At 40.8% G+C, this 26,194-nt stretch overlaps 1 protein-coding gene across 1 annotated transcript in view; it reads right to left on the bottom strand.

The window, feature by feature from the left end:
* The window catches only part of crybg2 (crystallin beta-gamma domain containing 2), a 45,898-nt gene that overhangs the window by 1,420 nt on the left and 18,284 nt on the right, over window positions 1-26,194 (bottom strand). Inside the window, exons 6-24 of the mRNA XM_080045826.1 lie at window positions 16,737-17,994; window positions 15,492-16,313; window positions 10,062-10,109; window positions 8,384-8,502; window positions 6,489-6,699; window positions 5,751-5,890; window positions 5,357-5,483; window positions 5,072-5,107; window positions 4,817-4,956; window positions 4,155-4,281; window positions 3,496-3,653; window positions 3,278-3,404; window positions 3,152-3,184; window positions 2,642-2,754; window positions 2,038-2,167; window positions 1,815-1,954; window positions 1,185-1,308; window positions 421-579; window positions 114-273 (exon numbers count right to left, since the gene is read on the bottom strand). Of these exons, the coding sequence (XP_079901952.1) occupies window positions 114-273; window positions 421-579; window positions 1,185-1,308; window positions 1,815-1,954; window positions 2,038-2,167; window positions 2,642-2,754; window positions 3,152-3,184; window positions 3,278-3,404; window positions 3,496-3,653; window positions 4,155-4,281; window positions 4,817-4,956; window positions 5,072-5,107; window positions 5,357-5,483; window positions 5,751-5,890; window positions 6,489-6,699; window positions 8,384-8,502; window positions 10,062-10,109; window positions 15,492-16,313; window positions 16,737-17,994 (4,172 nt within the window). The remainder of the gene's footprint in view (window positions 1-113; window positions 274-420; window positions 580-1,184; window positions 1,309-1,814; window positions 1,955-2,037; window positions 2,168-2,641; window positions 2,755-3,151; window positions 3,185-3,277; window positions 3,405-3,495; window positions 3,654-4,154; window positions 4,282-4,816; window positions 4,957-5,071; window positions 5,108-5,356; window positions 5,484-5,750; window positions 5,891-6,488; window positions 6,700-8,383; window positions 8,503-10,061; window positions 10,110-15,491; window positions 16,314-16,736; window positions 17,995-26,194) is intronic.

Raw genomic sequence — 26,194 nt, 5'->3', positions numbered from 1 at the left:
AGTATGATGAAACAAAGAGGGACTTTTACAATATTAGAGTGATCTGAAAAGACTCTTAGCAAGTGTGGGAAGCATGCAGTCTTATAAATGTTTGTAGGTTTTTCCTCTCATACCTTTGAGATCCAGGACCATGCCAGGGAAAGTCAGGCTGGTGATGAGGCCTATGGTCTGGGCCGCCCAGCTCTGGATAGGCTGCCGGGTCTCTGACCAGAGAACCACCTTGGATCCTGGCTCTACTTTACCCATCGCCTGCAGACTCATTGTCTGGGCCAACTACATCACACACACACACACACACACATATGGTACATGGTTAGAACAGCTTAATATAAACACAGCTATGCAGCATAAAATGGCAGTTCATGTTTTTGGTTTACAAGACGCAGCCAAGTACATTCTTATAACGGTTTTAAGCTTTACCTTGCTCTTGATGAGTCCGTCCTGATAGAACCAGATGTCAGTCATGGGCTCCACCTCCGGTAACACCACCAAACGTCCTGATTTCATCTCCTCCACACCGCCTTGGATAGACATGAAGTGGCCCTTCTCTTTGTTCTTGATGCGGAAATAGTGCCGCTTCTGCAGAAGGCAAAAGACACCAACAATTAATAAAGGTTACATAGTCACGGAGCCAAGAACCCCCTCGGCTGTTTTTCAAGAGTATCAAGGTTCTAAGAAGACCCCACACAACTAAATCAACCTTTTAAATATAAAAGGAATGTCCTCAGAGATTGGTTTGAGTTCGGCTTTTTACTTAAAGGCGAGAAAAGGCCAGCAAAAACATAGATTTGTCAAGCAGTGGTCCATTTTAAGATGTTTGTCTATTTTGCTTTCATAACATGTCGTCTTTCATACTAGTATAAATAAAAAGGTTCAAAAATTAACATTGGGGTGTTCATTTTAGAAGTACCTTGCCTGTTTGCATCTGTTTATTTCTCCTATACAACCATCTCTAACGGCCATTATCTCAAAATTTGTCTAAACTGCTAATGCATTTAAACTAAACCTTTTGTCGTTGGAAATGTTTATCAAGTGCTTTATAAGCATGAAACTGATATGGCCTTTCTGTTTGGATAACCAGCCACCACTTCTGATTGACGGCTACACTGCGTATTCTTAAATGTGTACTTAATTCCTAGGTTGATAAAAAAAAAGAAGCTTATCTAGACGTGTTGTTGACTAACCTGTCTGACTGGGAACATTGAGCCCACGGTCTGTATTGAACTGAACTTGGGCCAGTTGGTGATTTCAATGGGTTCCAGGAGGAATTGGCGCCCCCTGTAGTTGCTGTGCTCACATATCACCCAGCTGTGAAGGAAAACAGAAAATGAAAGATGAAAGATTTGTGTTGCTGAACAACAATCACATGGCATAGACATGGACCCAGAACAAACATGTTGCCGTTGTGTTTTAACATCTTACATTCAAGACTTAAAGGTGGAGTCAGTGATTTTGGAGAAAGATTGTTGTCAAAAACAGTGTATATCTCCTCACGATTCGCCTGCAGTGTGTGCACTGAAAAAGAAATCTGGTAATGATACACAGCCCTAGGCTCTGTAAACGGCCAATTTGCTGGCAACAGTCGGCCCCCTTTGTTTACATACCCTTTGTTGGCAGTTTACAGAGCCTAGGCTGTGTATAAATACCAGATTGTTTTTACAGGTAGCGGTTGGTGAGGAGATACTCACTGACAAGCTGCAGCTCATAACAAAGATACTTTTTGACACGTGTCGATGATAATGAACTTGTGCAAATGCAAACATGCTAACGGTCTCGCCCAAATACACACACAGACACAAGAGACAAAAACCTACGTTCCACTGTTGACCCTGACGGACAGAATGTGGTTGTTGAAGCCCTCCTCCACCATGTTGAAGATCTCTGTGTCGATGGTGATCTCTCTGCCCTCCTGACACTCCAGGCCAAACAGAGAGATGGAGGGAACGGAGAACGTCTACACAAGGAGGTGATGGAAAGTTTAGAACTAGACAAAAGGAAAATAATTATCTAAGCATTTTTTTTTTGTGCTTTTCTCACCAGTGGCACGACCCTGACGGACCGGATGGTGTTGCCGGTAGGACATCCCATGCTGGTTAGATTGGGGTAGTCTCCTTCAAATAAGACGTACATGTTCCCAAGAAACTTCTTATCGTCGTACAGCACCCAGCTGAAAACACAAACTTGTCAATTAATTTGCCATCAACCAACAAATTTAAAAGGAAAACTTCACCCATACTGAACCGGCGTTCTATCATTATAAAATCGCTATTATAATATAATGAATGAGGTTTTCTTCCCTCAGTCTTCCCTTGGCCCAGCTCTCCTGTTAATCCTAACCCTACATTTTTACCAGTATGAAGTCATCCTAGTAAAATGTATGGTTAGACAGTGAGACCATAAAACACTCTCTCCCTTTTGTCAGGCTAGGATGAACCAATTTCAAAAATGTTTGCACATTTATACTACATATGATCTCAGAGTTCAATGCACATTCATATTCCCACAGATGAAGTAGGTCTTTAAGTTATTTTTTTATCCTCCCCAATGCTATTGTCCAGCCTTTTTATACATTTATCTTTTATTTTACAGATTTTTTCCCCTTGTTTTTTTCCTCATTGGATAATTCGGCATTGCTCCTCACCTTCCCCCTGACACTCGGCAGGACTTGGTCAGTAGTTTTTCGGGCAGTTCTTCAGTGTTGCGGTCAAAGACGTGAGCTGCACCCTGGAAGTCTGTGTCAGCGTAAAGAATAACCTGACAGACGCAGAGAAATCAAAGGAAATATTAGATTTACACATTCATGACCTGAAGGCTTTTATTTGTTAAATTTTTTTATTGTAGTTTTTTAGCGGCAAAAGAGTGCTACTTCACATGTTATTTTTTTTAAATGTTCAGCTGTCATAGGTCAAGTTTTTTGTTGCTAATCTTATTGATAACAGGTTATTTTTACAATGCAGATATGATGTGGTTACTATTTCACATTAACTTGGTTGAAAATCAAATTGAATTTGAATGTAAAAAACGCAAGTTAACGCAGACGACGCATTGCACTGCAGATAGTAAATACTATTTAATAGACAAAATAGAGTAGTCAATTGTCTGAGGCACATGAAACAACAATAAACTGAGAATGTCAAGGCAATGCAGTCACCTCATTCTTGCTCTTTGAGCTGTCACTCGGGGCCTAAAAAAAACACACACAAACAAAAAAGGTAAGTTAACAACATCAATTCATTAATTAAATCTTGTTGATAGGTCTGTGTCCTCCTCTCCTCACCAGTAGTATTGGCTGCACAGAGCAGATGCGATTGTCATGAGAGCCCCAGTCAGCACAGTTATTGTAGAAACCTTTCTCTAAGATGAACTGGTTCCCGGAGAAGTCTACTTGGGAGTAGGCCACCCACCTGTAAAGGGCAAACACACAGTTTAGCTCATCGTTTTATCACAGCGCCATCTCAATTACTGATAGAAAATTCAGTATGCATTACTACTTACGCCCCGCTGACTACATGGATGGAGCGCGTGGAGGTTTTGTAATCAAACAGTTCCACGTCAGGAATGGCTTCAGACACCTCAAAGGTGTTCCCCTCCGCCGTTTCCTCGTGCTCTTCCTCTGGCTGTTCAAACATCACCATCAACGGGTCTGACAGGTCCTAAACAAGGGTAAAACAATGGGTTATTTTACTTAAGCCAAGGGGCACTTAGGGCATATGTATCATAATCAAGAGAAATTCTAATAGTTTTTTTCAGTTTTTTCTAAATCATGCAGCTAGAATGTTACCACAATTGTAACTCATGATGTCGGTTGCTGTTTTGTGTAATCCAACTCATGACCCGCTCAGTATCAGCATTACAAAGGCCATTTATCAGAGTGCAAAGTCTCAAGAGCTTTACTTTTAGATTAGATAAAAGGGTTTTAATGATGTCCGATATAAAATTTGGTAAAAATATTTTCAAGCTACCAACTTCCCCTGTACAACAATGTCACAGTTTGGTCAAGGTTGTTTCGAATTCAACCACTACCTAATTTTTTTTATTATAATTTTTTTAAACAATCTCCATGGACTATTTCATCTGCAGTTTGCACACAGGGGAAGCAACATTATTACTTTTTAGCAAATATTAACTGCAGCGAAATATTCCTTGCAACTTACCGCTCGTATGACCCTGAGAGAGCGCAGTTCAGCATCACAGCCTCCCCACACCCTCCAGTCCTGGTACTCTCCCTCCTCCAGCAGGTACTGGTGGCCTCTGAAGCCCTCCTTCTCATAGCCAACCCAACTGCAAAACACAAGAGAGGCACAGGGTTAAAAAGCACACATATCTGAGATCATACTCCAGTGATATTGGCTGTGCTGCATTGCTTAACAAAACTCACTGAATGTGTCTTTCCAAGGTAAAAGGTCTACTATGCAGTTTCGGGGGGGGGGGGGGGGGGGGGGGATTTGTTTACATTAGCAGAGACTGCAGTTAGTTTACAAAACCTATGTTCTCTTAATGTAATTCTTAGTCTGGAATAACTATCATCATAAATCCAAACAAAATGTTGAGGCACCTGAAATCAAATGTATGACAGTTTGTCAACACAAACTGTGGTCCCTGTGCTGTAAACAACAGCAGTGAAACAGTAACTTTTCGGGTAGCTTTCTGACTTCAAACGGTGTTCCAAGGATCCAATTTTGTTTGGGGAAAGAATATACCTTAGAAAATGTTCACTTCTCTGTAACACCAACAGTTGCATAGTGCTCCTTTAAGTGAATACAACACATTGTAACCTATTTTATATAACAGTCTCTGATTGTAACACAGCACTCACATTCCTCCATGTACTTTAATGGAGCAGGCTTTGTGCATGAAGGCCTTCTGCTTCTGGTCTGTTTTGGTTATGAAGTCTCTCATGTTGGTCGTTATTATCCTCGATTTCCCTGAGAAGTACGGCTTGTCGTAGATCTCAATCTGGAGACAAACATTGTAATCAAACAGTGTTTAATTATAGGTTCTGTTCATTATCACTGCTGTCTCAATACTTTCATTTAGCTAAATTTTATTAGAAGCAATTGTACTTTCTCACCTTTGGTTCGCTTATATTTTCCACTCTTGGTTCAGCCTAAGAAAACAAAGGAATGAATGAACTTATTACAAACAATCAGTGAAAACATATATATATATATTTTTAACCTTTATTTATACAGGTAAATCCCATTGAGACCGAAGACTCTTTTGCAAGGGAGACCTGTTTTCCTTTCCCACGTTACCATTCACACACACATTCATACACCGATAGCAGGCTAACTATCGACACTTCATAATAAGTAAAGAACAGGGCTTGTATGAACATACTAACAGTACCACTTACTATTTTGAGTGGATGAACTGATCCCACATAGGGCTGTTCCACTCCCCAGGATGCAGGGGTCGAGTACCCCCCCACCTCCAGGACACGTGGTACGCCCTGGAAGAAGGGATGTGCGTACACAAGCCATCTGAGCAGGAGAGAAAAATAATATAAGTGAAAACAATTAAAAGCACCATCAATCTGAACTTACAAAAAAAAATCACTTTGTTGCATTGGCATTTAACCCAAGTTGAGCTTTTTGACACTTTCATTTGAATTTTCATGCATCTTATATGTTGTTTTTTTATTGTATTTTGTACAGCACTTTGGTCAACTGATATTGTTTTTAAAAGTTTGTTTTTTTACAGCTTGGATTCAACACGTGTTTTCTTATAATTGGTATTTCATAACTCACAGCCCAGCGTTAACGATGACAGAGTTGGCCTTGATGGGGAAGCCAAAAATCCTGGCGTCTTCGGACGTATCTCTGAAGGTCACCTTCTTCCCCTCAGCGTTCTCTTCAGGGAAAAGGCTGATTTCTGGGACGCTGTAGTCCTGAGGGACGGCACAAAGAGTGTCCATCAATTTGCTTACGACAAAATTGTCAATCTTCAATGCTTCTTGAAACCTTTTGACATCATGAACATTTCTTCAAAGCAACAGGTGCTCGTTCCTGCTTTCGTCGCTAGATGGTGCTACTGATTCAAAGTGCGCATGGTCACTGAGAAAGGTACAGTGCAACATTTCTGCACGGAACTATTCAGCCTTTCTGCATCAGATAACAATGTTAAGAAGATAAAACTTCAAATATATTTCCACTACAGCTGATCATATCCAAATCATATCAGATCTGGGGACACATGAGTCTCTTAACGTCCTCTTGTATCCATATTATTCAGGAATTTTACAATTTCCATGTTATAATTTTGTCATGAAAACCTGTTCATTTTGTATATAAAAAAAGGCACACACAACATGTATCTATTGCATGTCTGTCTGTTCTGCGAGAGGGATCCCTAGAAGGCAAATAGTTTTTTGGCTACAGGGCTATATAAACAAAACTGACTTGATCTGATTGGAATTTAAGGTGCGTGACTGTCAACTACTTCTTGACAACAAAAACCCATAAAAGAAAAGTACTTGAAATTCTTACCCTCACGGCCCTTCTTAGAGATCCGATGACAAACTTCCTGACTGGCTTGCTCTCCGTCTCCCCATCCCCCGCTTCACCGTTCTGCTTCTCGGCCGTCTGTCCGTTCTGCAGTGGCTCCTCTGGAGGGTTGAACGGGTTGGTCAGCTCCAAGTCTCCCTCGTCTAGGGCGATCTTCTCCCCTCTGAATTTAGGTAGCTCATACAATACCCATCTTGTAGAGAGGGGGGGGGGGTGCAAATGAAAGGGCAGATGGTTAGAACCTATTGTGTATGATAAGGCATGTGTTTGTATACTATTCATAGACCCCTGTTGGTTTATTGGAAATGATTTCTTTGTTGGGATCAAATTACTGCATCATTATTCTGGAATCTATCAAAACAGTGTTCACACAAAAGGGAACAAAGAATCTCATTATTCATCTCGCTGATGCCGCTGTTTGATCTGTCTTTTTCACACAGTTGCTACTGTGCTCCAGGCTTTTTAGAGGGGATGATTATATTATACAACACATGTATAATTATTTAAAGTGACACTGTAACTTTTGAAAAAAGAGACAACACTTTCTCGCTCTTTTAAATGAAGAAATGTATTGATAAGCAACGAAACACACCAATGATGATTTCAAAACACTCATGGGGTCTTCTGCTAAAGCCTTACTTGGTCTGGTATGACCAGTAGCTCATGGTGGTTAATGTTAGCTACCATAGATAGAAATTACTGTGCAACTGTCTTTACTAACTCTTTTGCACTTGTGCTACTGATGAGTAGTTTTAAGCTTTGAGCATTATCCCATTATTTTTCTAGTGGCTGTTTGGCAAAACTTAGTCTAGTTTAAAAAAGGACAGTATTACACCCTGAAATGTAATGGATTGAATCAAGAGGAAAGTAGCATTAAATGAAAAAGCTTCAAGCACAATAAAAGTTCCTTTGAATTGCACTTCGGCACAGAGCTGCTTGTTTAAGGTAAATCCCTTAATAAAAGAAACCAGTTTAAGTCTACGGATAATGGGCTACAAACTCCACTTACACAAAATCCATTAATTGCAGCTTTAGTTTTGAATTGGGGAAGTGGTGCACAGTGGGATGCATGAGGTGACTGTGTAATTATCCCTTTGTTGGAGGCAAAGCAATCTTAAAGCCGGTGTTTGCACAGGCTGGAGGTACCATCCGTATCAGTGCAAGTTTTCGCCGTCTGGCAGATAAAACATTCCACATCTGAGGCAATAATGTATACCGGGGTGGGTGTGTGTGTGTGTGTGTGTGTGTGTGTGTGTGTGTGTGTGTGTTTGTCTTGGTGTCTTAAGTCACTATTGAATGCATGTCCGAAGTGTATCAATAGCTGTTTTGTTTGCATGCTACTAGAGATTATTGCGGGGATTATTTTGAAAAAAAAAAACAGTGTTTATTTAGACACCTCACATTTCAAGAAAAACTAGAAGTAGAGGTGCCAGGAAGCCTAGGCTTTAACAGAGAGCCAAATATGAGCCAATAGTGAAAAGTTTTTGTTGTACTTTTTTCACTCCAAACAATAGCTGTGTCCAATGAAGTGTAATCAAAAACATTCTGCATACTATAGTACAAAATGCAGGCTTGATTTTGAGTGTACTGTTGATGTACATTACTACCCCGTAATACAACACAAATCGGAAAGATCGGAGTTCGATAAAAATGCAAAAAAAAATTAAATTATATACAAAGTAAGACTAACATGTTCTCTAAGTACAAAAAGGTAACATAGGCAGATTTTTGTATACTAACAGGAAAATGTATCCAGTATGTAGCACTAGATTGGGACACAGATGGAGACTCAATACACCTGGCTGATTCTAAGTGGAAATTTGGTGTCGCAAACTGTGTGCACTCTAAGCAAACGTGCAGTCAGATCAAGCACTCACCCTCCTCTGATGACCCTGATGGAGATGGTCTCCCCTAGGTCCCAGGACGTAGCATCGTGGACATCACTGCGTATGTCGATTCTCTGGCCGCACATGCCCGGCCGGTCATAGATATACATCTAACACAGAAAACATGGATGTTACAATATACTGTATATTAATGGGGAGACACAATTTTTTGATCATCTCCGTGTGTGAAGTCTGGCCATGTGGCTGAGAGGCGTTTCACTGCTCAACCTGCGGCTCTGCAGCCTCAATAAGACCAAAGTAATTTAAGAACGGAGACAGTATTTTCCAACGCCATTATCTACAGTTTCATATCCAGGCATGAATCTTAAATTTCAAGCTTTCAGCAATCTGATACTTTCCACCTTGTGATATTCCCAAAGCAGTGTGGCAGTGACAGATACAATGTAGCATTAGGCCTGAATATCTTGTATTAATATTTACAACATGCAAAAGCAGTAAAGGTTTCATGTTACTTGAACCCTTACAGTAGCAGCTCAAAAAAAAATACGATATGTTCAGTACTGTCCACAATCCACGTTGACAGTACAGACACGTTTGATTCAGTCAGGTTTGACGCCCTGCAGCGTGGAAGAGTACCAAGAAAAGTAAAGCTAAATGTCAGCTCCACCTCTAGCATTTTGGATCTTTCATGGACAATCTCAACAAGAGCACACCTCAGCTGCAAGCAGGAGCAGGCCTGACATTTAAAGGTTAGTAATGCATGTGGGCTGGATTAGGCAAATCTAGCTGATAGCCTATGCAATTTAACGGCGTCAATCACAATCTTACATTTAACAAAAGACGTCTGGGAAGAGTTTGGCCTGATTGCCTACTGAACGAACCGTGCAGTCTGTCCGCTGCTTCTATTCACAAGGGCTTACGTAATAGCGGTTACTGGCGGATGTGTATATTAACCGAAATAAAAACACTACACGGTCTTGTACAAATAACTTTTTATGTATTTTGTGAATGAACTTGTGGAGCATAATGCCAGACCACATGAACAACTTTACTACGGAAGTAGCCATCTTTGCTGTGTGCTTAATACAAGTACATTTAATGGCCCAGTGCAAACAGCAGTAACTTATACTCTAGTGTATAAACAGTTTTGCTGACTTATTGAACTCCCTTTTTTCTCTTAAAATGTAATGTTGCTGCAAAAGAAATTGCGCGTGACATGCATTCAAATCTCTAAAAGGTATATTTTAGTTTAAAACAATAGTCTACAGCCACACTAGCAGTGCGCTTTGATCTAAATGTTAACGTCACGATGCTAACCTGCTAAAAACGACAGTACTAGCATGCATATTTTTAAGCATCATTTAAGGATTCATCTTCTGAGAGTCATGGATATCTGTACCAAATGTTGGTAGATCATGGCTGAAAAATATATTTTCAAGTATATCTTCGGAGGACACCCAAAATGCCTGAGATAGTTAACATGAGTAGAAGCATTGACATTTTCTCAGTCGTCTCCGTTCTCAAGACCGTTGAATGGAGCCCAGTGCAATTTGTCACTCAGTACAAGAAAAAAGGGACAACGGCTTATTTAGCCAGTGGTGCAGGATTCCACAGAAACACCGCATTCACACCGATATCATTCCCTGGTGTCCTGATGAAGGTCAAAGCCTCAACAGTAGCCAGGAATGCATTCAGTGTGGAGACTCACCTTTCCAGGACGAGGATTGAGCTTCCCATGTTCCTTCGTTTTAGTGAGCTATGGACAAAGAAAATACATATATATTTTAGCAAAAAATGTAATATAGTATTAAGCCATTGTTTAATTTACTATGTCCTGACATCTTTTTTTTTTTGGCATTTTTATGCTTTATTGATAGTGTAGAGACAGAGTTGAAATGGGGCAGAGAGGGGAGTGACATGCAGAGAACGACCGCGGGCTGGAATCGAACCCGTGTCCGCTGCTGGCCGAGGCCCATGGGGGGGGGGACGCCCTACCAACTGAGCTAAGGGCGCCCCTTGTCCTGACATCTTGAATGAATTCATTAATAGGGTAAAAGGTCAGGATAGAAGCAAAGATAATCCTGTATACCAATTGAAATATGAAACATATACAAATACTGTCAATAATATTTGCTACTGTATATATGTAGAAGTAATTACAATAGAGCGACACAAGCGAACTACTGTAAATCATTATGGATCTAAAATGTGATTGTGTAAAAACCTCAACATTCATTAACATCACACCCGGGTGGACCAGACAATGCAAACTCAAACATTGTTTAGGTTATGTAAGGGAAGAGATGAGGACAGAGAACATCATTCACAACTGTATGACAGAGCTAGCTCCTCTTTGACAGGTGGGAATTCATTCCTGCCCTCTACCCGTTTAACCTGCCGCTTTCGACCTGCTAACCACCCCCCCACCACTGACAACAGTATTCTGGTCGGAACCCAGAAGCCATGAATTGACTCACTGTTTTCCCCTCTGTGTCCATCTGTCTGTCTGTCTGTCTTTCTGTCTGTGTGCGCATCTCTGAATGACTGAATCTCAGCATGGAATGCTGCTGGATTTTTAGGGTGTTTGGAAATGATTAGCGCTAAGCAAATATGCATATAGATTTACCAGAGATAGAGGTGACAGTTTGTGTGTGTGTGTGTGTGTGTGTGTTTGTGTGTGTGCGCGCGTGTGGGTGTGTGTGTGTGTGTGTGTGTGTGTGTGTGTGTGTGTGTGTGTGTCTGTGTGTGTATGTCTGTCTGTGGTCTCAGGTATCACTTGGCCTCTACTCTCTGGAACCTCTTTAGGAAACAGGTTATAATCTGGATCATGTTACCAGCCAAAGCGGGCCCGCGACTTCTATTACAACGGTCCTCGTTGCTGTCTGTCCCTGGGTTGAATTCAATTGAAAAGTTATTTTTTTTAAATTAGATGCATTCTGGGGAAAGCTAAATTCTTAAGTCACATTTTACTTATGTTATAGGACATTATAGCAGTCAGACTATTTCCAAAGAGCCAAAGGATCCCATTGGCCAAACTACAGTAAATTATGCAAACATACTGAATATTATATTTCAGCAGGGAACATACTTATGAAGTTAAAGGCAATTGCTCAATGTTTTGACTATGAATTTCTGTTATTGTATTTTTGTTCGTGAAGTATTAATACTGACAAGTTCTGTTGTAATATGTTGTTTGCATATGTTTTATTGAACCGTCAAATGGGCAAGAAATGATTCAGTTCCGTTCCATTCTATACTAAAGTCTTTCAGGAATTCAGACTGTAAATCCGACACCACAAAGTGACCCTAACTTATGTCTGTAAATGGTCCCTGTGTATAAAAATCATATGCGTAGCTTTCAATTCGGATTGCGTTTTCTGTACTTCCGAATGTAACCATGGGTGGGAACTGTTTCTCCTACCCATTGTTGTAGCTGGACATGGCTGTCATATAATGTGTGTGGAGAGCTGTGTGTTGATGCTTTTGGAAAAGAAAAGACCCTGATCCATACCGATGAATAACAAACGTTGACACAACAGCCGACATACTGTAGAAGCATGAACTATGTGATTGCGACACTTGACTCTGCCTTGCTGGTTTTCCTCACAGGTATTTCTTTTAAGGAGGCGTGTTGTATTTCGGTGAAATCACAGTCTCAGACAGATGAAACAAACAAATTCCAAAAAATGAATCCCAATGTAAGGGTTGACTGAAAGCCTAAGATAGAGTTGAATGGTGTGAGGCAAAAGATTGCAGATTTTTGTAATGACTGTAATTATTATCTATACATTCCAGGACTGTATTGGCTTTGTACAAAGTACGTTTTGTAGCAATACAATCATAAATTAATCGTGTCTCTATTTCAACGGAATAAAGTAACACCGTTGTTCTTTGCATTTTTTCAGATTATATCATTACCTTATTTTGTTTGCTTTAAATTAATCATGATATTCAAACATGATGCTACTTTCATTGCATACATAGACAGTTGTCGTAATAATGACAAACTGCTTGCAAGTGACTTCTGGCAATGCACTGCTTTATAACTGGTCATTATTACAGCTCAGCACTGTAGCCGTCTGAGCTCAGGTTGACGGCCATGGGCGTAAACATTCACTTGCTACAGGCTGTTGAGGAACTTGAAGCTCTTGTGAGTTGAAAGGTGAACTTTTAAAAATTGCATAATTGTTGTGTCCCAACCTAAAAAAAAAATCCATTTCCATTTCAGTAATGTCAATTATTTCAATAGTTTGCGTATGATTTCAGCATATGCCTTACTCTTCTGCTCTCCAACAACATTTCTTACCGCAGACAGAATGTGCCATTTCAGCAGATCACGTATTCAGAGACAAAAGAAAACAAACTATCAAACAAAAAAAAGCCCACACGTACTGCATAAGGCTGATAAACAAACACTCATTATGGAACAGATTGTCTCTTTGTCGTCTTCTCTCACCCTGCCCCCCTTTCCTGCAAAGAATTTTACTGTCAACTCCACTTTGTCAATTATCAAACGAACGTGCAGAGAAATGTGAGATTAAATACAAAAGGTGAGGTGTGGCCGTGTCTGTGCAGGAACAGACGGATAGCTGGGTTGGGTGGGGAGCATAGCGGAGACAGAAGTAGAAGAAGAAATTAAAACAGATGGAAGCAGCAATAATTCAGCCAAGATTCAACTTGATGCCCAACGGCTGAAAAGGTGTCACTGAACTGATGGTTTAAATGCATGAAGAACTTTACTGCCTGACTAATGTAGGTAGGGTCTAATTGTGTGCCCTGCAGCATACTCCAAAATCCGTCAAGGTTTGAGATTTTTACATACAATTCTTAAGCCGTTCTTTTTTAACTCCAACTTTTATCAATTGACAGGAGCAGAGCAGGATATAGCTGTAAAGCACATCCCTGTTGACACCCACCCATGTCATAATAGGAAACTAGCACACTACTTTCACTGATAGAAGCCAGTTCATGCCTTTGCATGAGACTGCAGTTTATATAGATACATTATGTCATCATATATCATTGTATATATTTTTTTGTTTCATCTGATAACATATCTGATACATCGGGGTCAGTGGCATTTAGATCACACACGTGTTTGAAAGTTTTTACACAAAGTGCATACACGACAGAAGCTATAAGCATTATACTCAATGAACCTCTTCAGTTTAACTGCAAGTGACCTCACATCCAGATCAAACAAACTATTGCCTCGGTGGCCACCTGTTATTATCGGCCTCTGTAGTAGTAATCATAAGAAAGAATGCAACTTTATGTATTTGTAACAAAAGTGTGGCGACATCCCCTGTCTGCATTCCCTCCATACTAGCCCTGCCTTACAGTACATTCTTGAGGGAGAGGGCAGTTTAAAACTACCCTTTCTACTGCAGTAATATATGCCCCTGCTGACCTTTAAAAAAGGCCCAAACCCATCGTGAGTCTCAGTCTCGGTGGCCCAGCCAGTAACAGGATCCATGGTCATGCTGTGTGCTTTGACCTGGAAAAAGGAGCTGCTGAGCCATACTACTTCACAACACAGACACTAAGCATTGTTTGAACAGGAACACACATTCACTGCAAACATTTGTATTACATTTGTAACTACATTGGGTACAAACTCCAGCTGACAGAGTTTGCATGTACATAAATGCCTAAGCTTTTAAGCGTTACGCAACACATGAAATAGAGAAAGGCCTTATTAGAAAAAGCATTAGGTAATGATCCAGTTCTACTGCTCGTTTGAACAACCCAGCCAATTCCCTCAGGGGTCAGTTCTGTGGTTGCTGTGTTTCCTAACTGTTTACCAGCAATATTTAATGGTTAAGAGTTGAGCGTCGAAACAACGCTTTGTGGTTTATTTGCCGAAAAAGTGAAAGTGCCAACTTGATTTAGAATGAGTTGACAGATGGAGAGAGCGAGAGGGTGTGTCTGCAACGCCAAGTCAGCTGCACATGTGTGCAGAGAAGATGTTTTCTCTCTTTCTCTTGCCAACCAAATCATTTTAATACACGTCCTAATCAGTTAAGCCCAAATGAATGCTTGCATGTGAGAACAAGTGCTTACGTGTGTGAACACAAAACTGGATACACACCCCTTTCTTGTAATTTCTTCGATGCTCATCCCTAAACCCAACCTGTGTGTTGACAGTTTAGTTTTTTGCAAATGCATGACCACTGAGGGACTATTCTGACACTACTGATGCCCTCTCTGTTCCTGAAACAATTATCAGATACTTATCAGACGTCAGTGAATTCTCCAAATGTACTCAGTAAATGGCAAATGTCATTGTACATTGAGGTTTACCGACACCAACGAAAGCCACACAACAAGTTACATTTCCAGTGTGTACAGCAAACCACACATTGCGGCATCTCCCTCACCTATTGTATAACCTGCTGTTTGTCAGCAAGAACAATAGGTGTGGGAGTGACACTCAGCGCTGCCCACATAATAAGTAAACACAGACACTGTACAATAGGTAGAAATATGTCGAGCATTCCGTTTCATACTTCGCTGAGGATTCCACTGACTGCACTCCGGACTTAATATTTGCTAAAGAAAGTGTGAAATAAAATGTTTCTTCTGTTTACCTTGGATTGCGGCAAACACGTTATTCATAACCTTTGTGCCAGCCTCTTCCCTTAGGGCTGCTTCTGCATAAATTACTCCTCAACAACAGCAACATTGTGCTTGTGCTCATATCTCTTTATCTGATTTAGTCATTTCTCCCCAAAATTGTTATAAGTTTAAAGGTCACATGTTATGCAAAATTTACTTTTTCATGGTTTTTCCAACATTAATATGGGTCCAGGTGTCATGACGGGAGAAGCCACTTCCCCTCAGTACCAACCTAACTTGCCACTGCTTTCCCCTGTGATAAGCACATCCCCTGAAACCCCAGAATCTAACCAGCAGTCAGCCATATTGAGCTGGCGGACATTGCCTGTGCCCCCCACGTGGGGAACTGGCCAATCGGAGTAGACTGGGCATTTTGGAAGGCGGGACTAAGCTTAAACGGAGCGTTTCAGTCAGAGGGTGAAAGGAGTGAAAATTGCCAAAATATGTTACCTTTAAAAGTCATCCAAGCAAAAATTCTAACACTTAGTAAGACTAAAAACACAATTATTTTAGTACTCACATAAGCATCAGGGAAGGCTCTGTATTTGGTCGCTAAGTTCTTATCCGGCTCGGGCTCTTTTTTTTGGCTCTGGAACTGAGATCCTCCCTGCACACTGTTGAACAATGAAGTGGGCTTGAGCCCCGCAGTGCCCTCACTGCTGAAGCTCCTCTGCAGGGTGGTAGAGCTTTGTGCCCCGGTACCTGCACCCATCCCCATCCCTTGCGTCTGGCCAAACCTAGATAGAAGGGAGGAGTCTGTGCTGGTGGTGTTGGTGAAGGGCTTGTGGAGGTCAAAGGAGCTGGCTGGGCTGAGGAGGCTTTTGGGACTGTTGCCGGACGTTGGAGAGTTGAAGTTCAGCTGTGGACCCCGACTCAGACGGGAGTTGAAGTCTTCACTACCGGTCAAGGAACCCGACAGGGAGGACGATGTGGAGGTGGTGGTGGAGTTGGAGGTGGAGTTCAAAAGGAAGGAGAAGCGATCAAAGCGGGACCCTGCCGGTTCTGCCCCAGTGGCCGGTTCCCCGAGCTCCTTATGTCCCAAGTTAACGCGATCGTTTGAAGGCCCCGAATCAGGTAACGAGCCGGTGCGGAAGAGCGGTCGATGGGGCGGCTTGTTTTCCACCGGCTTATCCAAGGATGGCGACCTGTAGCTTCCGAAGACGACGCTGTTTTCTAAGCGAGAGTTCGGGCTAGAAGACTGACCTACTCCGTTTCCATTGAGCACTGGGGACTTGAGTTCGTCAGGAGAAGAGTCTGAAGATGTTCTCATTACAATACTGCTGATGGCACTTTGTCTCAGGGGTAAGGTCAGGCCTTTTGTTCCAGGCTGTTGCTGGTCCTGCTGTTGATTGAGAACATGCAAGTAAAGCCATAGGTTATAGGGTTGTTTCATTCAAGTTACAAAACCTACATTTGCTGATTCTCCATTTTGATGAAACCATTAGAGAAGGAGAGGAATCGACGTAATTAAATACTACTTTTGTGCCATTATCTTTTTCAAATATCAGAAATTTCCAATTTACCTCTTTCATATCTACAAATTGTTTATTTTGCATTGCAAATGGATACAACCAAATTTCCCCTCTGGGGATCAATAAAGGCTTATCTCACTTTACTTTCTGTCACATTAGGTTAAGCCTCAAAAAGAAAAAAACACTGTTAAAACCCATGTAGCCCTTATCTATTTGCATATTCCCTATCCCTGAAAAAATTTACATCTCGGAGATAAGAAGACCTTTAACCAAGAAAAGTGACTGTACTGTACCTGCTGGCTCTGCTTCATCAGTTCCAGTGGTGAACGGTTGTCTCTGGCGGCGGTCCTCTTCAGTCCGATGTCACCTGGCAGAGTGTAAAGTCCATTGGGAGACAGGGCAGGCTTGCCCAGTTCTACAGTTGCGGTTAGGGGTTTGGAGGGACTAGTAATGGGGGTTAGGGATTTGGAAGGACTTGTAATGGGGGTTAGGGGTTTTGCAGGACTAGTCAGACTTGCAGCTGGGGCCTTGATCTCAGAGGCTGCAGGAAGTGGAGCATCCTCAACAATTGGTGGCAGGGAGGACATAAGGGAGGGAGGAGGCCCGCGTTGGCCCATGCTCCTCTGCCTCAGGGAAGGTCCCATGCTCTTCAGGGTGTCCACCAGACTGTCCATGTCGAACTGGTTGGTGGAGTCTTCTGCGGGGGAGGCCGGTGGGGTGGAGGGGGGTGCCGCTGGGTCGGAGACGAGCTCCACGAGCGTGGCCTTGAACAAGCCAGAAAAACGGGATGAGTCGTCGCCCTCGTCTTTGAAAGTGTCAAAGTAGTATTGGTATGGCGAGGACAGGTCTGTCTGCAGCAGCTGCTCTGAGTCCAGGCGTGACTCTATCCTCTCTGCCTCTCCCTCTCTCTGCTGCTCTCTTTCACCTGCAGGTGCAGCAGGCCCCTCCCTCTCCACTAAGCCGCTCCTCCACTCACTGCTCGGATAAACTTCGGTCCTGTCAGTCAGCCTGTTGCCAAGGGTGATGCGTTCCTCTGTAGAGGGGAGGGAGGAGGAATAGGTGTCACCAAGGTGTGTGTAAGCAGTAGCCTTGGGCAGAGAAGAGGAGGACAAGAAGGACGTACTGGTGTAGGTATTTGCCTCATCCACTCTGCTAGAGGTGTCGGACATTCTGTAACTCAGAGATTCAGTGAAAGAGGATTCCTCTATTGTGTACGGCTTATACTGAGAATCCTCTTCAAATCTATTTCTCCACGATGAGCTGAGATCTGGTCCGTTCGTGTCTATCACGGTGGTGCTTGTTTTGTTAAAGTCCACTGAATCCTGGGTGACTGTAGTTGAATCAGCCTCACTGGTCAGGGATACTTTACCAAAACGATAATTAGCTTCATCCTCTTTAGGGGTAGATGATGTGTTTATGGACAGTTTGGTGCTCAGGCTGCTGTAGCCCAAATTCATTTTGTCAACTGATTCCTGGTCACTTTCAATGGGCTGATTTTCAGGAGCGCCGAATTCTGAAGCGGCTGTTGGCGTCAGTGAATCTGTCAAGGACCTGGACAAATAAAGAGAAAAAACAAAGCAAAGATGATGAAAACAGAAAAGGCAGATGTACTGATTTAATTACTGATCCACAGCAGGGTTTTTCCTGGCTCAGAATGGGCATTTGGGGGGGTCAGTATGCGGACCAACTTTGTTTGGGGTTCGCGACTTTAAAGGCAAAACGTTATTGTATTTTAAGAGGGGTGTGGGGTTGGGAGAGGGCAGTTTCTGTCCAGCTACAGAGCATTTAGGTTAGCCTGTCAATCGCTGTGTTACCATGGAGCTTACTGACTGATAACATCACAATAAAGAACCTGTAGATATGAAGTCAAAATACTAATAATGACTGTTTCTAATTGATCTAAACCATGGAAATTGCAAGAGGGTAGGGCTGCTCGATTATGAAAAAATCCTAATCATGATTATTTTGATTGACATTGTGTAATCACGATTATTAAAGACAGTTAATCATTGATTTAAGAACATCATGCATTTATTTCTTTTATTTTATTTTTTTTTTTGTGGTTTTACGATTTTACATATATGGACAAAAAAAACAAGTAGACACATACAATACCCACACAACCCCCCTCTCCCTCCCTCACATAAACAGGCAAGAAAGACACACAACAAGAATAAAGAACAAACAAACAAGACAAAATAATCAAGAAAACAAGCTACAAATACATAAAAAACAAAACAAAACAAAAGCAAAAACAAAACTGGGGCAAATCTCACATGGCACCCGGCAGGGTAAGTGGCACCAAGGGGGCAGACACCTCAGTCCATTTATTTAACTTTTAACAAGGTTGTTTCTATTTACACCATGACTTTGGACTTTAAACATAGGCCTAATTGAACTGAAAACAATGAACATAGAAATAGGCTAAATAAGTGAAACATATTTTTAATAATTGAATAAAACAAATATGTCAAATTAAAAATAACCCGTTGCAAATGGTGTTGATAGGGCACATATTTTTGCTAACAGGGATGTGAGGGCATCATTTATTTATGTCTCAATGAGCTGGCTGGATATTGTACAGTGTTGACTGTTGTGGTCAGGGCCGCCCATAAGGGGTAGAAAGTGGGAAAGCTTTCTAGGGCCCAGCCCTTGGGTGGCCCATGGTCTTCAGAGGCCAGGAACCTAACTGAGCCTAACATTATTTTTAACAGAAATATTCACTATAACCATTTAAAACTTGCACAACCATAACGACAAAACAAACATTTTAAATATTGTAACTTCAATGCCAATATCTACTCCTCTGCTACCCTCCACTTTATGTCCGTCCTGTGTGCACGGCACGCTGAAAAAAAGTCACTAACACCAATTTTAAAAAGCCTGGCTCAGAGCCATTAGCTGTACGATTTTGACATTTCGGGGAACGGGCTAGTCGAGAGTACAGAGGACTGGCTCTGAGAGACGAATATTAACGTGGTTAGTATAAACATAAACAAACATTCGCCAAGTGTTCACTAGAGATTAGCTATGCCTTTTAAACATCATAACATGATGTACTCCCCCCACCCTTACCCAGGGCAGGTGGACTGGGTACCACAAAACTGAGCTGAGGGGGAATGGAGGCTGGCCAGGGAACTTGTATAACTTATAATTTGACCCCTTATACAGTATATGCCTTGTTGGCTTCCCACCTAGTTGTAGTAATGTGTTAATCACAAAATAAATATCAATTTGTTCTCCCAGGAATTGTAGAATCTTTCAGCGCAGCATCCATTTAATTTGAACTCTCAAAAAATAATCTAGTCTTGAAGAGCTTTTTTAAATGTGAGTTACAGTAAAATTATTTCTTTGATAAATTCAGGTATCTCCATATCAGATAAATGGAGTTCTTTAATACAAGTATGCATTAATTTCCTTTACTTTTTGTGCCATATGGTCACAAAATTTGGTTTTGATATATTGTTGTACAGTTTTGTCTGGATTATTTTACCTGAGTCGTCCTGCTACTTGTGTCTGGGTGTTATTCTATGAATTGTGAAAAGTATTTGGACCTAGTACTTGGTAAAACAGAAAACATTCTTATAAAGTTGACAAGGTAATACTTTGTTGTTTTCCTGAGTCTACATTACAAACAGGTTTAAATGTCTTAACGTACATTTTTGAGATAAAGAATTTCCCTTAGGGGACAATAAGGTCCAAAGTCTTCAGGTTGACGCCAGCAGCCAGGTACAATTTGTACTAATATTCCATGAGTTTAATGTCACATACTGAACATACTGCAAATTAGTTTTACCTTTCTTCTCGACTTACTGCCGTCCTTCAAAATTTTTCGAAGGACGGCAGTAAGTTTTTCCTGGCAATGCGCCTCCTACTCTCTGAACCAGCTGAAAGTTAACTATCAGGTGGAGCTCACGGCTGAAAGGGTTCGCTGCATTTAAAAGCCTGCATGCCCCGGCGTGCGGAACAATGACAGTTAAATTACGATTATTTTGTTTTCATGATTGAGGGAGGCCGTAAATGTAATCGAAATTGAAATTCAAGTTATTGACTAGTCCCTCAAAAGGATGACTTAAATTGGGCTGAATTTAGAGAGGTTTTAAATGGCTATATTTATTCTCAAATTTTATCATTTTGGCGCTGGTGATTTTCCTTTGGCGCTGGTTAAATCCTCTTTGGGGGGCGCCGAAAATTTCTCTATGCAGGAAAAACCCTGCACAGTGTTTTAAGTGTCTTCAGGGTGTGGTGGTCACAGAATGCCAACAATGCAAATAATGCGAAGCAACTTTGAGCACCTTGTCTTCCACGAAATGTCAAACATGAATAACAAATGCGTCATAACCAAAACGGAAGTTCCACTTATTTCTTAACTGTATTGCTGAAGAATATTGTGTGAAAGAAATGTTCTTGTGAAACTGGATAAGTGAAATACGGTAAATAATTTCAACGAGGCAAAGCTTTCGGATGGCTTCGGTCAATGCACAAACCCAATGTCATAAAACCAACAGATATGAAAGGATCATGTGCAAACAAGAAAAACACTGTCAGCTGACGATTCAAGGTTACACAAAGTCAACACTTTGTATGTTATCTTTTCCTGTGCAAGCCTAAGTCAACAAACATTTGTCCAGCAAGCAGGCAAGATGGAAAAAAGTGGGCATTAAGCAAATGTAAAATGCAATCAAGTTGAATTATGGGAACTGTAGTGTTGAGTGTCTAAGAGTTTGACAGAAGGAAAAAAACTAAAATTCCCTCAACTTTCTCAATGTGATATACTAAATCAGTGGAACACTTCTCAAAGTGATTTTTTTTCCTGAATTACGTGTTTTACCATGCTTATCCAAAATGAAAAACATCTATAGTTATACCATTAAGCTGGTTTTCTTCCTCAATCTATTATTACTTTCAGATTCAAAAATAATCATGAGGAAAATCAATTGTGTGACCTCTGCAAGTCCACTTCTCTTCAGTAACTTTACAGTCTAGGTTTTTTTTTAAAATGGCTTGATGGTGAAATATTCTAGCGTGCAGATGATCAAACAGTTTGATTGATTGGTCTGGCTTGGCAGGTTTGAAAGCAACAAAAATAAAAACTTCATCGTCGCCATCAGTATTGTTTGACAAAACGCACAAAACAGGGATTAATTTTGGTGCCAAGAAGCATTTGAGCATTAATTCTGCGTTAGTGAATCATTTGACCTTTAGTAAATTGACGAAACTCTACATTCCACATAGCAGAAAGGTTTCAAGGAAGGGCAACATCATAAACTCTGTGGACTTTAAAAGGCAAAAGGTGTTGTGTTTTTACAACCAACTGTGTGCGTGATTACCAGTAAAAAGGTGAAAAGGTTGGCGATCTACACAAAGAAGGCACATATGACTAACTGGCACATAAAGGTTATTATATAAAGGTCATAATATAATTGCCTTGAATCACTGAATGGCATTTGCTGCTTCTTGACTACATTAAAGGGCACAACTAGACATGGAATTTTTTTATTCTCTTGCCAACTGATACACATGTAATCAGCCTGTGTTAGGTAAGTTTAGTGATCCAAATTAAGAAATTAGTGTTTATAAAATATGCAAAAATGTGCAGAAATATCTACAGGCTTTCAGGACTTTTTTTTTCCATTGACTGTGCAAAGCAATATAGCTTTCATTAAGTGAATTGGAGCAAATATGTATCAGTTGGTTTGGTACGGTGGCCAGTGTAACTAAACTCACTGCAGCCTAAGAACAACAGATGCAAATAATCAATTTGATCAGAAAACATTTTGATCAACTTTGATGCTATGTCAACTTCTGTATTGTGAATTGATGATGAATGATGAATCCCATTTAGTTATCTTTATAGAGACCTCATTATTTGATATATACAGGTCATTTTGTATTTGCATCTTTGGCATAAAGTGTTTTGTGCTTTCCAATTTTGTCTTTGACTAACGTTCAAACACTACAGAAAAACAAAGTTGTCTAAAACCTGCTTTTCACCCCTGAACTACTCAAGGGTGGTCTGCAGGTCTTTCAGATTGCATTCAGCCCCATCAACCACAAATAACAAAAAGGTGAGGCAGCATGTATTTCAGCTTAGTGGTTAACTTAGGGTGAAAAAAAAAACTTGCTTAAGAGCATATTTTTCTAAAAGTGAATAGAAATAACTTTTGTCATCTCAGAATAAAATATTCACAATTTGATCCACTCAATATGAAATATTTAACCAATTCATTTTGCCATTCATCAACCAGGTGGATAGAAGCTCCTCCTGGCTGGGACATGGTGTACACATTGCTGCTCTGACTGCGGAGCACACCTAACCCTGAGGGCACTGCAAACTCTGGCAGCAATCCTAAACTTCAAGGCACAGAGTTCGACAGAGGAACAGACTGTGCATTAACATATTAAGTTTCAGGTAAAGAGACATAGGTACACCTGAAATTCACGATGTATGCAAATCAAAAACACGTGCTAGAACTTGCACCAGCAGCGAGGAGCATCCACACAGAGTCCATTTGTACTTTAACACAGAGTAACACACCTAGTGATTTCAGGTGTTGCCCATGAAAGGGCAACTTTCCATGGAATAACACATTACCATGGAATAATTTAGGTCTCAACTGGTTATGAAGCTCGAAAAATCAAAGAAAAACCTCTGACTCAGCGTCATTTTCTCTCTAAATGTTAAACTCTTTACAGCAAACATTCTTCTCTCCGTACTGATTAACATAAAAAAAAGACTCTTCTGTCGGTCTTTAAATGTTGGAATGTAGTCAAAACACACATTGTTTTGACACATGCCGCCGAACAAACCAGTAGGGAGAGATGCATTAAGAAAACAAATGCCTGTGCACAATAACACACACTCAAATACTGCAACTCATCCTGCAGTCTCTCAAAGAAAGGGACGAGCGTTATATAATGTGGTATTAAGCATATTAGCATTCTGGCACGAGATGTAGTTCTACAGGTGTCAGGACATGTCGTGGAGCTAAATTAGATTGCGTCTTCACGGGAATTGGGTTAAGTTTTTACTGCAACAGTTTTTCTGGATTTGTGAATTTTTTTCGAGTACACAAATCCCCTAGCAGATCCTGGGTTCCTGGGTCTGCAAGTGACCTAAACGTTCAAAATTCATCAACTTTATTGCCAGTGCAGGAGGAGAAGGCTGGGGAGTGGGAAGCAGGAGGTATTGCTGGAAAGTACGCTAGATTACTACGTTCTTTTCATGAGGAAAAAAGCACCAACAAATCTCCAACACTGAAGCATTATCTATTTCTTTCTTCCTAAATCTGGTTGAGTATCGGTCAGAAAAGATATGATACACACATGGAAACCTATGAGTAAGAAAAGAGTGCATGATGTGTTATTTAGCCTTGGCATGTTTTTCCCGTTTGGCCTCCCTTCTCTCTGCACAGCCTTAGGGGATTAAAGAGTTCTTTACTGAGCCCACAGCAGTGTGACTGTGGATTTCAGCAAGAGCTGACATCTGTCTGTCAGACACCATTAAAGCCCAAAGCTGAAAGCATCACAACTATTTTGGTCATGCTGACTGACCAGCCTCCAGCCCCTTGTGTGTTTACTCTAATTGCTACCTGCTAACATTGTCTTCATACCATAATGTTAGCCAATGTATTTCAGTAGCAGACAGGAAAAAACTTTGATGTAAAAAATGTTAAACATTTTTAGCATTTGTTACATCACTCAACAAAACAGGTTGTGGCTGAAGACTATCTGTCTGTCGAGAAAAAAAGTCGCTACTAACATACAATTTGGATTTAGCAGTTCAAGTTTAATCCATGTTTACTACAATGCTGTCGATTAAAAAAAAAATTCAGTCAATTAATATGATAAACAGGAAAGCATGATACAGTAGTGACTACTCCTCATGTTAATTTTAAGCAGAGATTTAAATATTTACTTGTTACTCATACTATAATGCATAAAAGTAATTTAGACTGTGTGGTTTTGTAGCAACATGCAGTATTCGATTAAAAGTGATTTGTTTTTTTGGCCCTTAAATTATGGTCAAATGCTGACAATAGCCCGCAACTGGCTGTGATGTGAGACAAGCTGACATACAATGTTAGAATATTTATGGTGGTCTGACTAGTGACAATTGTGTAAAGATGTAAAATGTACAGCCTCTATAGACGCCTGGGCATTTGAAAGCCAGTTGTTACACAAGTTGAATTTCAACAGAGGGAATTCTCCACAAGCTTTTCATTCCGCTTGTTTCTCAAGTAAGCTGTCAGACAACAGCACACCAAAGAAGGAACAAAAGACATAACCCAGCAGCAGAGTAAAGACCATACAGATCTGCAAGTGGCTAAACTGGCTTCATATCCGAGTCATTCCAGAAACATGCCCATACAAAGAAGATTAATTTTGTGTGTCAGACTTTCATTTATATTTTGGACTTGTTGACCCTTGTAGTTTGGCATGGATTACCAAATTAAATACATGTTGTGCATTATGACACCACATCAGAAGAAGCGCGAAAGACAGGTGGGGCTGGCTACATGCCTTGATCATCTTTCATTAATCAACATGCCTGTTCACCAGAAACAGGTTGACTGAGAAGTGTAGAAGGCATCAACAAAAATGAAAGACGTCTATGGAAATGATGATACAGAAGCACACACACACACACACACACACACACACACACACACACACACACACACACACACACACACACACACACACACACACACACACACACACACACACACACACACACACACACACACACACACACACACACACACACACACACACACACACAGAGAGTTGGTATTAATTATCAAAATATTCCTATGACCTAACGTCAATCAACCTGCATATATTTTCCAAAAATGTCTTCTTTCCATTTTTTACAAAATGAGAAAACCGTTTTGCTCATCTGAAGCCTTTTTAATGCATACATAAAATACATGCAGCTATGGCTTTAAAAACTGCTACAATAGGCTCTTTATTTGCCTTTTAACAAATCCTTTTTAGAGCCATTTTCTCTTGAATATGCAGTAGATGCACTACACTGTGTGATCAACCCACACCATTTCCTTTTGACTTTCAATCTCGAGTACAATACATGTCTGTGCTGCCATCTTGTGGTTTCAATGCAGCAAGGTTGCCTTATAATCTGAAACACTTTGAATAAGTCATGCTGACACCAATCAGCAACATGTAAGTGATATGATGACTAAATGCACCATTGCTGTTGTACCATTGCTGTTGCACCATTGCTGCTGCGTTTTTTTTGCCTTCAACTGTTGACACTTTCACACGCCAAGAAAAACTGTGCGAAAAAAGTTGCATCAAGTAAACACATGCCTGTGCACAATAACACACACTCAAAAGCCATAACTCACCTATCAGTCCTAATAAGCATATTAGCATTTTGGCATGAAACCCAGTGCTGCAGGTGTCAGGACATGTTGTTGTGGCAGTAAAGTGGATTGGGACTTTATGAGTAACAGTGGGGTAAAAGTATTTAATGTAACAGTTTTTCTGCTTGTGTGGAATTCCTTTTTAAATTGCAAGCATGACAAAGAGGCCGAAAAAATGTATATCCTGGGGTCCAGGCTATGCAAGTGACCTAAATGTTTAGAATTCATCAAGATTGGTGGTAGGAGGAGGAGGCTGGGGAATGGGAGGCAGGAAAGCATGCCGTGGTGCAACAGTGACGATGCATAGCTGAGCAGAGTGTTTGCAGATCCAACAAGAGGCGACATAGATTAAAGATTGATTT

Source organism: Ammodytes marinus (assembly GCF_949987685.1).
Source record: "Ammodytes marinus genome assembly, chromosome: 17".
NCBI lineage: Eukaryota > Metazoa > Chordata > Actinopteri > Uranoscopiformes > Ammodytidae > Ammodytes > Ammodytes marinus.
This window is presented reverse-complemented; position numbering and strand designations above follow the sequence as displayed.